The sequence below is a fragment of the Carassius auratus genome, chromosome 7, assembly GCF_003368295.1.
Source record: "Carassius auratus strain Wakin chromosome 7, ASM336829v1, whole genome shotgun sequence".
NCBI classification, from domain to species: Eukaryota; Metazoa; Chordata; class Actinopteri; order Cypriniformes; family Cyprinidae; genus Carassius; species Carassius auratus.
In genome coordinates, this window is record NC_039249.1 from 6,056,713 (window position 1) to 6,069,432 (window position 12,720).

Here is a 12,720-nt window from a genome sequence, read left to right on the forward strand (position 1 = left end):
ATATAGTTATTTTTATGTAAATTAAGTAAAATAAAGTGTCAGTTAATACTTTAGATGCTTCATCTCCTTTCATCGTTTTATAATTTTATCTGAAACATAATGGATGGCTACAAAGCACAAGATATTGATAACAAATACAATCTCACACAAAAAGTCTCACATTATGCCACATACATAAACTATTTTGCCAAATTCTAGCATATTGTCCCCATTAGAAAGAAAATAAGTTATAAATAAAGTATATTTTCTAACGGACCGGCCTTTGACTTAAACACTGCCAGTCTTTGAGACATGATGCTTAGGGTTTTCATCTGATCTGACAATGTCTGACTGGTCTCTATTAAAACTTAAAGCTATATAAATGAATCCCTCATTTAATATTTCATTTGGGTCGATGCAGGCACTTAATATGATAATAAAACTCAAGGTCTAGGTACTAATTCATTCACAACACACACACACACACACACACACACACACACACACACACACACACACGCTTACCTGGGAATAGGGACACATGCAATCATACAAGAGACACATTAAATCATTTGTATCTGCACAGAAGGTTAACAACAAATACTGTTATTGTTTACTTATTTCCTCACCTTCTGGCTGGTAATACTTTTAGTAACCATCACATAAAACAAGACTTAAATCTTATTTTTCAAATGATCTAATGTTTCAAAGTAGCAAATCATGGTGTAATTTTTCTGGCATCCTATTCTTATTCACTGACTTGTCCTGGAGAAAAAAACTATTAAATAATTTTATTATAAATTAAATATGATGGTTTTTTAATGCCACTTAAAAAGAGTTATTTGAGTTATATAATATTGTTAAAAAAATTACTACTTTAATTATGTTATTAGTTGCAGAGTAATTAAATTCATATAGATTATATAATATATAATATTATAATATAATATAATATTTTATATACTAATATATATAAAAAGTATTTCTCCCCCTTTTTTGCATTATTGCATTATATGCTCAATTAAAATTAAACTAATTCAAAAAATACAACATAACATAACACAATATAATACAATATTACTTATTATGAAGACAAAATAAAATAATCCAGAACATTTTATAGCTTAAAAAAATTAAATAAAATATTACAAACCATTTAATAGCTGGTTAGATGTATATGTATGCATATGAATGTATAACAAAACAGAAACAATAAAGTGGTGCTGTCAAATATAATATGTGTGTGTGTGCTGTGTATATTTATTATGAATATATAGATATATATATATATATATATATATATATATATATATAGAAACACATGCATACATACATTTAAGAAAACTGTTATGTTTATATATTAAATAATTAAATTATAGTAATTAAAGCAAAAGGAAAAATGCATTGAATTTATTTAATACACGAGTTTCGAAATTTGAGTTGAATTACTGAAATAAATGTACTTTTCCACCACATTCTAATTTATTGAGATGCACCTGTATACCAGACTGCTACGGTTTGAGTTAAAAATCTCAGTTTGTGTTCTACTGAAGAAACAAAGTCACCAACATCTTGGATGCCCTGGGGTTAAGCAGATTAACAAAATATTCCTTTTTGGGTGAACTATCCCTTTAAGTATCATAGGGTATGTAAACATTTCACACTGGTGTTGTGGGCTCATCCTTTAGTAAAAGAAATCTAAATGTCTCATTCGCAGGCTGAAGAACACAATGAACGTCTCTTCCTGTCCTTGTGCGGTCACAGGTGATTAGCTGTCTGACTCTTGTGCTGATAGAAAAACAGCATCCATCTGCTGTGGGCTGCATTGGTGTCTAATTAGAGCATTGTCTGATTAATATTCAGGCTGCAGTAGTTACCAGAGCAAGTGCTCCAAGTGGACCAGTGCTGGAAGTGTACTGCTTCACACTGCTGACCTGATAAACATCATCAAGTGTGTGAAAGCCATCATTTCACACACACTTACTATTTTTAAAGTGCTTCTGGGTTATTCCTGTGGTCTGCCCAGAAACAATGGCTGTGTTCAGAATAAAAAACAGGCTTTAGGGTTGGCCTGATTGCATTATTTAGCCTGTGGTAGCAGTTCTGGTTTGATAGCAAATTGATACCTCAGTATGAACAGATGGTACAGTAGGTGGACCACTGAATTTGCATGATAGATTTACATAGTATGTAATGGCAACATACAAAAGCAATGAATAAACTAATAAATGGCATTAGCCAATTATTGTATAATACCAGTGAAGTTTTCGGTACGAGGCTTTCGGTTCGGTACGCGGTACGCATTATGTACCGAACGGTTCGTTGGGCTAATTAATTATATTTAAAAGAAAAGTGAAAAATAATGATATGCGTTCAACAAGGTAGCCCAATAACCCAAACGACGTAACAGGCAACGCCCCTGACACTCCCGAAGAAGAAAAAAACACCATCTTATATGTTTATGTTAGGCTACTCAGCAGGCGCTCGCTCACTCAGTACTGAAGGCTCGTTGCAAAATGGCCAATGCGTTTAACAGACCAGAAATAGAAGATCCTCCAATAACCAACAGGTCTGGTGTTTGGGTGCACTTTGGATTCCCTTTAAGCTATAATGGTGATGGCAAGAGAGTGGTGGATAAAAAAACAACGGTATGTCGCATCTGCTACATGACAATAGGGTACACCAGCGGGAATACAAAAAAAAAACAACAACAACAAAAGCGGGAATACTTGAAACATGTCAACTCATTTACGCCGACATCACCTTAGTGTGTCAGTATCTGGGAAAAGACGAAAAAAAGGAGAAACATACATGCAACAAACTATCCCCGCAGCATTTAGACAGACATTTCCAACTGACTCAAACAGGACAAAAGACATCACCGCAGCGATTGGTAGGCTACATTTACATTACATTTACATTATAGCCGCGGATATGAGGCCTTACTTTTTATCATTCATTCTATCATCACCATTATAGCTTACAGGGAATCCAAAGTGCACCCAAACACCAGACCTGTTGGTTATTGGATGATCTTCTATTTGTGGTCTGTTAAATGCATTAGACATTTTGCAACGAGCCTTCAGCGCGTGCTGAGTGAGCGAGCGCCTTAGGGGCCGTTCACATATCGCGCCTAAAAAAGCGTGGAAAACGCTAGGCGCGTCTTTCTCCTCCTTTCCAAAGCGCTCGGGCAGAAGTGACCCGCGGTGCGCTTGCGGCATTCTGAAAAGTTTAGATGTTTTTACATTTTGCTTTATCTAAAACGTACCGAACCGAACCGTGACATCAGTGTATCGTATCAAACCGAACCGTGAATTTTGTGAACCGTTACGCCCCTAATATATATATATATATATATATATGTATGTATGTGAATGTGAGAATGTGAATGTGAATGTGAATGTGAAGTGACATTCAGCCAAGTATGGTGACCCATACTCAGAATTTGTGCTCTGCATTTAACCCATCCGAAATGCACACACACAGAGCAGTGAACACACACACACACACTGTGAGCACACACCCGGAGCAGTGGGCAGCCATTTATGCTGCGGCGCCCGGGGAGCAGTTGGGGGTTCGATGCCTTGCTCAAGGGCACCTAAGTCATGGTATTGAAGGTGGAGAGAGAGCTGTTCATGCACTACCCCCACCCCGTCCGGCCCGAGACTAGAACTCACAACCCTTCGATTGGGAGTCCAACCCTCTAACCATTAGGCCACGACTTCCCGTGTGTGTGTGTGTGTGTGTGTGTGTGTGTGTGTGTGTGTGTGTGTGTGTGTGTGTGTGTGTGTGTGTGTGTGTGTGTGTGTGTATATATATATATATATATATATATATATATATACATATACATATACATATACATATATATATATACATATACATATACATATATATATATATACATATACATATATATATATATATACATATATATATATATATATATATATATATATATATATATATATGTATATATATATATATATATATATATATATATATATATATATATATATTCTGATCTCATTTTAATTTTAATTTTTTTAATATGTCTATTTTGTTCTTATTTTATTTCTGTTTTATTTTAGTGTACTCAAAGTCAAGCTAAAAGAAAATGAGAATCGATGCATTGGCAACTAGCTGAAATAAATTTTTAATTAATTGAAATAAAATAATCTATCTATCTTTATTTATTTATTTTATTGTTTTCATTTTTAAAAACAATAATCCCAATAATCCACTGTACTTGTTCTGTACAAATTTACTACACAGCTGTATATAATTACAGATTAAGAACTTCAAAAAGTACAAAAAGAAACGTTTATGGTAGTATTACTACATTGTTGTTAATAATCATACTATATTGAATAATTGACAAAAATATATATACTAAAAAGGGCTTGATTTTAAATAGAAAATCCAAATAATTTCAGTTTCATTCATCACTTTGAAAACTCACTCAATTCAAATGCCTTTCTATATTGTATCCGTATCATGAGTCTGCAATGAAAATTTGCATACTGCACACAGCATAGAAAGGGCACACTGAAAATATGAAATTATTGCAGTACGGCATTAGCCAAAACATGAGAACATAGCCGGTTTCTGATATCTGCAAACAACAAGCAAGTGTTGTTCGTATAGTATTGACCATGACAAATGCCAAAGCTGGTACGAGAATGAAATATAACAACATATGAAAATGTACATAACATCTACATACCTATGATCCAGTATATACTGTACAGTATGTGGTATGCATTGGGTTTTTCGGTTCAACTTTGAGTACCGAGACATTAACTGCAGTAGTTAAGCCCTGCAGGAGGCACCTACTTGATGGCTTTATTTTCTCCTCGTCCTCTCCCAGAAACAGACACCGAGTCTGGGGTCCCCGCTGTCTCCACCCCTGGCTTATTCCTCATCCCCTTCACAGAGAAAGAGAGAAACGTTAGAGAAGAAGAACACAAAGTTGATGAGAAACTGATAAGTGCCTGATATAAATTCATCAGGTGCCATATTTCAGCAAATTCTGTGCAACTGCTGCAAGTCACACGCTTTAATTAATCAGTGAAGCCAGACAGATGCAGTGATAGAGCTAATACACAGCATCAACAGCCTAAGATGGGTTTAACGCTGATATTAATGACAAGTCTGAGACCCTCGGGGTGTTTACACACTAGAGAAGCTCTGATTGAGTGTTTGATGGATTGGAAGGCATAAGATGCATTTTGAAGAATTCGAAAGAGCAGTTCAATCTGCAATCAGGCGGGAATACAGTCATTTGGAATCTGCAAAAGCATAAGCGGATGCCTATATTAAAATGTGTTACAAATGTTACATTTTCTTCAGTCTTGAGAAACTCTAGTAGATGATCTTTTAAATTAGGAGGGAAGAAATGTAGAAAGCTTATATGTTATTTCAGTTAACACTTATTTCAAGTAAGAATTATATATTTATACTTAAGACTAACTATAATAACTTTGGTTTACAGATAAATATTAATATTAAAATAATTGACATCTATAGATAGGAACAATATATAGATAGGATTTTTTTTAATAATAATAATAATAATAATAATAATAATAATAATAATAATAATAATAATAATAATAATAATAATAATAATAATAATAATAAAAGAGTCTAAGCTAAAGTGGTCAAATAATGCTAATGTTTATTTCAAGTAACACTTTTTTTTTTTAACAATAATAACTGGTTTCCAAAAAAAAATTATATTTAAATGATTATTTAAAGGAAAAGAAAACTGAATAAATAAATAAATAAAATAGAGTCATGCTAATATGTCAAATATTGTTGATGTTTATTTATTCCAAGTAATGAAAACATTTTAACCGTTTTAGTAAATTATAACCCTGGTTTACAAATTAATATGAATATATAAAATGATATTGATTGGAAAAATAAATGATTAAAAATAATAAATAATCTAAATATATGTAAAATAAATAAATGAACTACATATACTGTACATACATACATACACACACACACACACACGTTTGTTTTTGTGAAAAATTAAAAAAAATAAAATAAAATAATAATAATATATATATATATATATATATATATATATATATATATATATATATATATATATATATATATATATATATACACACACACACACACAAGCATTATCCTGCTGGAAGTAGCCATCGGAAGATGAGTACACTGTTGTCATAAAGGTTTGACATCGTCAAGAACAATACTCAGTTAGGCTGTGGTGTTTAAACAATACTCAGTTGGTACTAAGGGGCCCAAAGTGTGCCAAGAAAATATCCCCCACACCATTACACCACCAGCAGCAGCATGAAGCGTTGAGACAAGACAGGATAGATCCATGCTTTTATGTTCTTTACTCCAAACTCTGACCCTATCATCTGAATGTTGCAGCAGAAATCGAGACTCATCAGACCAGGCAACATTTTTCCAGTCTTCTATTGACCAATGTTGGTGAGCCTGAGAACTGTAGCCTCAGTTTCATGTTCTCGGCACCCGGTGTGGTCTTCTGCTGCAGCCCATCTGCTTCAAAGTTTGACGTGTTGTGCATTCAGAGATAGTATTCTGCATACCCTGGTTGTAATGAGTGGTTATTTGAGTAACTGTTGCATTTCTATCATATCTAACCAGGCTGCCCATTCTCCTCTGACCTCTGACATCAACAAGGCATTTTCATCCAAACAACTGCCCCTCACTGAATATTTTTTAGTTTTTTGGACCATTCTCTGTAAACCCTGGTTTTCAATGGTTGTGTGTGAAAATCCCAGCAATTTTTTGAAATAATCAGACCAGCCCATCTTACACCAACAACTATTCCACATTCAAAGTCACTTAAATCCCCTTTCTTCCCCATTCTGATGCTCGGTTTGAACTTCAGCAAGTCGTCTTCACCACATCTAGATGCCTAAATGCACTGATTTGCTACCATGTGATTGGCTGATTAGCAATTTGTGTTACGAAGCAATTAAACAGGTGTACCTAATAAAGTGGTCGGTGAGTGTACACACACACACACACACTCACATAAATATATAATGTATGTATATATGGTTGATATAATATACATTAATTGAACATTAATTTATGAATTTAATTAGAGCAATAAAATGTTCTTTCCACCGTATCCCATGAAATAAAATATATTTTAACTAATTATAAATTGTTGATTGTACCTGTGAGGAACACTGTCTAGGTACAGAAAGATGTCTGAAAAACTGAGACTAGGGCAAATGTGCCCAAATACTGTGCACTCATTCAATGCAAAATTAGCCCTAAAACTGAAAAGCTTTGTATCAATGGACATTCGAGCCAAAGGACTACAGATCAGCTTGAGAAAACACTCGTATGCTTCCATAACGCACCATATGCAAACAGTCGGGCTATTGGCAGACAACTGAGACAACTCTACTGATCGATGCAACCAATTACATAAAGGCTAATTACATCATTTCCTGTCTGTCAAAGATGCACTCCTCCCCACCATCTCTTGATTGGCCAATCCATCTCAAAGTGATTCTGCAGGTGGAGTATTCATTACAAAGTCCTCTGAAAGCCATCAGCCGCCAGCGGTTGTGTAAGAGATGATAAATGATCTGAACGGGAGGAAGAAAGAGCAGCGTCTTGGCCCGGGCACAGCAATAGCCTGCCAGTTTCCAGCATTTAAGTTACGCCGCCTGCCAACATGCCATGATCTGTCTACTCATGTAATGAATGGGAACAAAAGAGGGAGTGAAACAAGCGTGTTCATACACAGGTACAAACATCCTGTGATTTTGCGACGCGAGCATGCTCATTAAGAGACATGAGCTGGAACTTCAAATCATGCCACGCCCCAAAGTCAGTGGAATAGAATTTGAATAGGAATAACAGGAAGAGGAATTTAGTAAAAGAAATTCAACAGTTACAGAAGACGACAGAAGTGAGATTTAGCAAAAACAAAACACAACATTCATTTTGACTAATTATAACTGTTTTTTTCATGTTATTTAAAACAGTCAACTGTTAGCATCTTTCTATTATTTGTTTATATATATATAGATATATATATATATATAGATATAGATATTTATAATTACTTAATGATTTAAATTATTAATACATAAATAAAAATTAATCAAATGAAAGATACATTTGAAATGAACTTTAATATGATAAAATTCATATAGAGAAAAACAAACAAAAATAAATGTAAAGTGCTCTTCCACCATGATCTATAAAATAAAAATTGAAAATGCCATAAAATGCATCAAAAATAAAATAAGCAGTATACAAATTAAATACAAATATTTGAGCTAATTTAATAATGAAATATTATTTCATATTTTGTCTCTCTAGAAACACCACATTATTATGTATGATAACATGTTTATGGTTAATTCAAACCGAAATATTAAACGTGTAACTAAGAACTACATGTACAGAAGTACTCTGACCTTTCGATTTTGTTTTTTTTCACTCCGAATCCTTAAATTACAATTATGCAAAGCTATGGTTATACATCCATGAGAGATGTACTGTAACGCAGAACTTTTGCCTTTTAAAGAAACTTTGGCTTTTGAAATGACAAAAGTTGATGCAGTACTGAAAATTGCTAGGTGTGTAGCTCTGCCAGTGTAAGGTCAATTTACACGAAGAACATACAATTAAAATTAATGAAGAATAGCTGGTCTCATATATATTACCCTGCTCATTAACACCGGGTCAACTTCACATCCAGCTTTACTATTTTAATACTAAGTTAAAACAAAGAGCGTGCTGAGAGAGACTGTAAAATAAATCAAGGCTGGCTGTACAGTTGACTATTGCTTATTGGACTAAATAAAGTATAACCACAATTAAATCTTAGAATCCAATATATCTTAGTTGCAAAATGATGGTATTATATATATATATATATATATATATATATATATATATATATATATATATATATATATATATATATATATATATATATATATATATATATATTTAAACAACTTGAATTTTCTTCATGTACAAGAATATGTATTAAAGTAAATAAAGGTCATTATTACTTCATGTTGAATTGAAGATTATTACTACATGCAAAAAAATAAAAAACTGATATTCAGTGTCTGTTTTAAAAATAAATAAAAAAAATGTGAAAGTATGATGAGTAAAGTATGATTAAATCATACTTCTCACACCTCCTCTCACAAAGACACAGTGGTTTAAGATGGGAAATGCTAGTGTAGATGTCTGACAGGCATTCAGTACACTGTCAGGAGTGGGGAAAGAAGCAAAGGCAAAGAAAAAAACAGAGAGGAAAAACAGCAAAGGCAGACTAGGAGCGGGTTTTCAAACAGAATTCACAATCACAAAAGAAAGGCGAATGAGCATGGGGAAATATGACATCATGGGCTGATAGAGAGAGCGAGACGGTCTGTGACAGAACGGGAGATCTTTCCCGGGTGGTCTCACAGCAGATCCAGCTCTTCCTCACGTGTTCAGAGCAAACCGAGAGATCTCCTCACTGACCTCATCTGCATTCCTCTGCTTCATCTTATTTACATGATTTAATGATTCCAACAGTCACATCAGAAAGAAAAGAGCTAGATAAAGAAAGATGGACAGGACATAAATATGATATATGAACAGAGCGATGCACAGATACACAGGAGAATAGACAGATGAACAGATAGCTGGACAGACAGAATGATAGAATATGGATGGACAAATAGATGGATTAAACAAAACGATAGACAGATGGATGGATAGAATGATACGTGGATGGATAGACAGATGCATGACAGACAGATAGACAGACAGACAGACAGACAGACAGACAGATAGACAGATAGACAGATAGATAGATAGATAGATAGATAGATAGATAGATAGATAGATAGATAGATAGATAGATAGATAGATAGGGATTTAATGGTATACAGATTGATGGAACAATGGATGGATAGATGGAACAATATATACAATAAAAGAACAACAGATAGAACTATAGAACTACAGATGGAACTATATAGAACGATAGATGGATACACTGATAGAGAGATGGAAGGATAAACAGGCAGAACAACTGAATGTCAGACAGTCAGACAGACAGACAGACAGATAGATAGATAGATAGATAGATAGATAGATAGATAGATAGATAGATAGATAGATAGATAGTATGATTGTACAGCATTTGTTATGAAAAAAAAATTCCAGCAGATACAAGACATCAACTTCAGAGAGATTTCCATCCACTTCAACATGCTGCTCTCTCATCTCTCAACATTCTCCAGATCCCTTCTGTTCAGAGTCAGAACCGGATCAGACAGAGAGAAACTCTGTAGTCTTGACCTGAAACCTCCCAGCTCTGTCAAATCTGTTTGGGAGGAGAAGGAGAAAGCAGCCAGTCTGTCTGCGTGGAGCGTGGGGCGTTGTGGGCAAAAAACCATATGAATCATTAGTGAGCCCTGCAGCGTGGCAGTATGAGGTATGAGAAACATAAAGGCCAGGGAGACTCTCGCTGTGCAGCCTTACATAACACATCCCGGCTTACTCACTCATCAAGAATCTGTTGTTCTGATGCTTCCGATCAAAAGACTGACCACAGACGCTTTAATTAAATCAGCAACACTAATCTTTATTTTCTGCAACAATCAAAGTCCATTTGTGAAGGGGTTTGAATCAGGACGACTCATGACTGATGTTGACTCATAAATGACTTTTTGCTTGAATCAAGGAATTCTGTTGTAGAACAATAGTTTTTTTTTCATGTTTACTTCACAATAAAGTACGTTACCCTCAAATTCTAAGTATTGTCATGCAAAAAATGTGTCAACTAGTTATTATCGTAATAAATAAATTTAATTTAAAAAAATAAATAAAATGTAGAATTAATACAGTACCTTTGTAATGCCTTAAATTTTTCTGATTTGAATAAAAGCCCCTTTTTCCATTAATAATGCTAATTATAAAAACACAAAACAAAGCAAAACATCTGGATGCATTAAGATAATGAGAGTTTGCTGTGAACGTGCTTAATTATCATGAAAATAATGGGCCTTATTTTAACGATCTAAACGCAAAGTGTAAAGCGCACTGCGCAGGTGCACTCAGGGTGTGTCCAAATCCACTTTTGCTATTTTAACGACTGAAAAATGGTTGGTGCGCCCGGGTGCATGGTCTAAATGGGTTGTCCCTATTCTCTTAATGAGTAATGGGATATTTCTGGGTGTAACATGCAATAAATCAATCAGAGTCTCACCTTTCATTCCCTTTAAGAGCCAGTTGCGCTCGTGCCATGACGGATTTGCTATTTACAAAGACAGAATGTGTCCTGGTATATGATAGGGCACAATGTCTACATGCAAAAAAAAGCAAACCTAAGTTTCTTTAACCAAAGTATAATTGCCTGTTTCTTCAACAGGACTTTTATTTTTATTAATAATAACATAGTATTATTATTATTATTATTATTATTATTATTAATAATAATAATAATAATAATAATAATAATAATAATAATAATATTCTTATTATTGTTTACAAAACTAGAAATGTTTTTTTTGGCTACTAAAAAACAATATTATGAAATATATTTTATGAAATAAAACATACTTAAATTAAAGAACTAAAATGACCAAAATTGAAACTATAAATAAATAGAACTATAAAAGACAACAACTAATAAAAATGTCGCAAAAAGATAATTTAAAAATATGAAATTCTATAACAATATATAAACCATACTAAAATTCACAATCACATTCAAAACAGAAACATAACATGTTTTTCCTACTTTTCAAATGCTATTAATAGATTGTATTGTTACACTCTTAAACTATAAAAAAGCATAACAAACAACATGACATTTAACTTGTTTACCAAAGAGACAAGATGAAATATGAAAGCTATAAAAGTCAATTTATGCAAAAAGTGTGTTATCAGAATACATATAACTCTAGCAAAGAAATTAACCTTAGCAAGACAAATGAAATGTGCAATTTATTCCAAATATGTCAAATAAAGGCATTTCCAGCTCAGAGAATGACAAAATTTCCCCCTGAGACATTCATTTCTACTGTCGACCACTGTATGTAAAGAAACTTTTTTCATGAGATTCACACTTCTAGAAATCAGTCACCTATGTAATTTTGCATTAATAAACAGCTCAAAGTTTTGCAGGATCACTGACGCATACCAATCTCTCATGACAGGCCTGGTCTAGATCAGAAGCAAAAATGTATTTCACCATTTTATTTTATGGTCACCAAACAGCAATTAAGACCAGCCTAGTACTGTATAAAAACAGAGGAGCGGGAACAATTACTGAAAAATACCAAGTACGAATATGGCACTAAAAATGTGACGAAAAGCATGAGAAGCGAGTTTGTAATCCCTCAGTGTAATAACATGAAGATGGTAGATGCCCGCCGGCCGGGCACGTGGAGGGTGTCATTACTGAGTGTAATTAAAGCTTGAAGTCTCTTTTTAGTCACCCTGCAGTCTTCCCGTCTGCCTCTCACTCCTCCTCTCTTTCACTTGCTCCGTCTGGCCTGTGCTGACCATCTCAAAACCCATCGCTCCTCTCAGCTGACGAGTGGAAAACCTGGATTTGTATTACGCACGCTTGAGAAACATTCTGCTACTCTTCTAGGCAAAACGCAAGTGACACATTAAATGTGTTAAAGGTAATTAGTTTTGAATGATAGGTGATCCGTTTATTTCGGGAAGAGTGTAATTCAA

The 12,720-nt window shown here is 33.9% G+C and overlaps 1 protein-coding gene across 3 annotated transcripts in view; it reads right to left on the reverse strand.

The window, feature by feature from the left end:
• Positions 1 to 12,720, reverse strand: part of LOC113105668 (synaptotagmin-7) — a 120,079-nt gene that overhangs the window by 66,512 nt on the left and 40,847 nt on the right. For all 3 annotated transcript variants that reach the window (XM_026266888.1, XM_026266889.1, XM_026266891.1), the window contains exon 3: positions 4,816 to 4,907. In XM_026266888.1, coding sequence (XP_026122673.1) covers positions 4,816 to 4,907 — 92 coding nt within the window. The remainder of the gene's footprint in view (positions 1 to 4,815; positions 4,908 to 12,720) is intronic.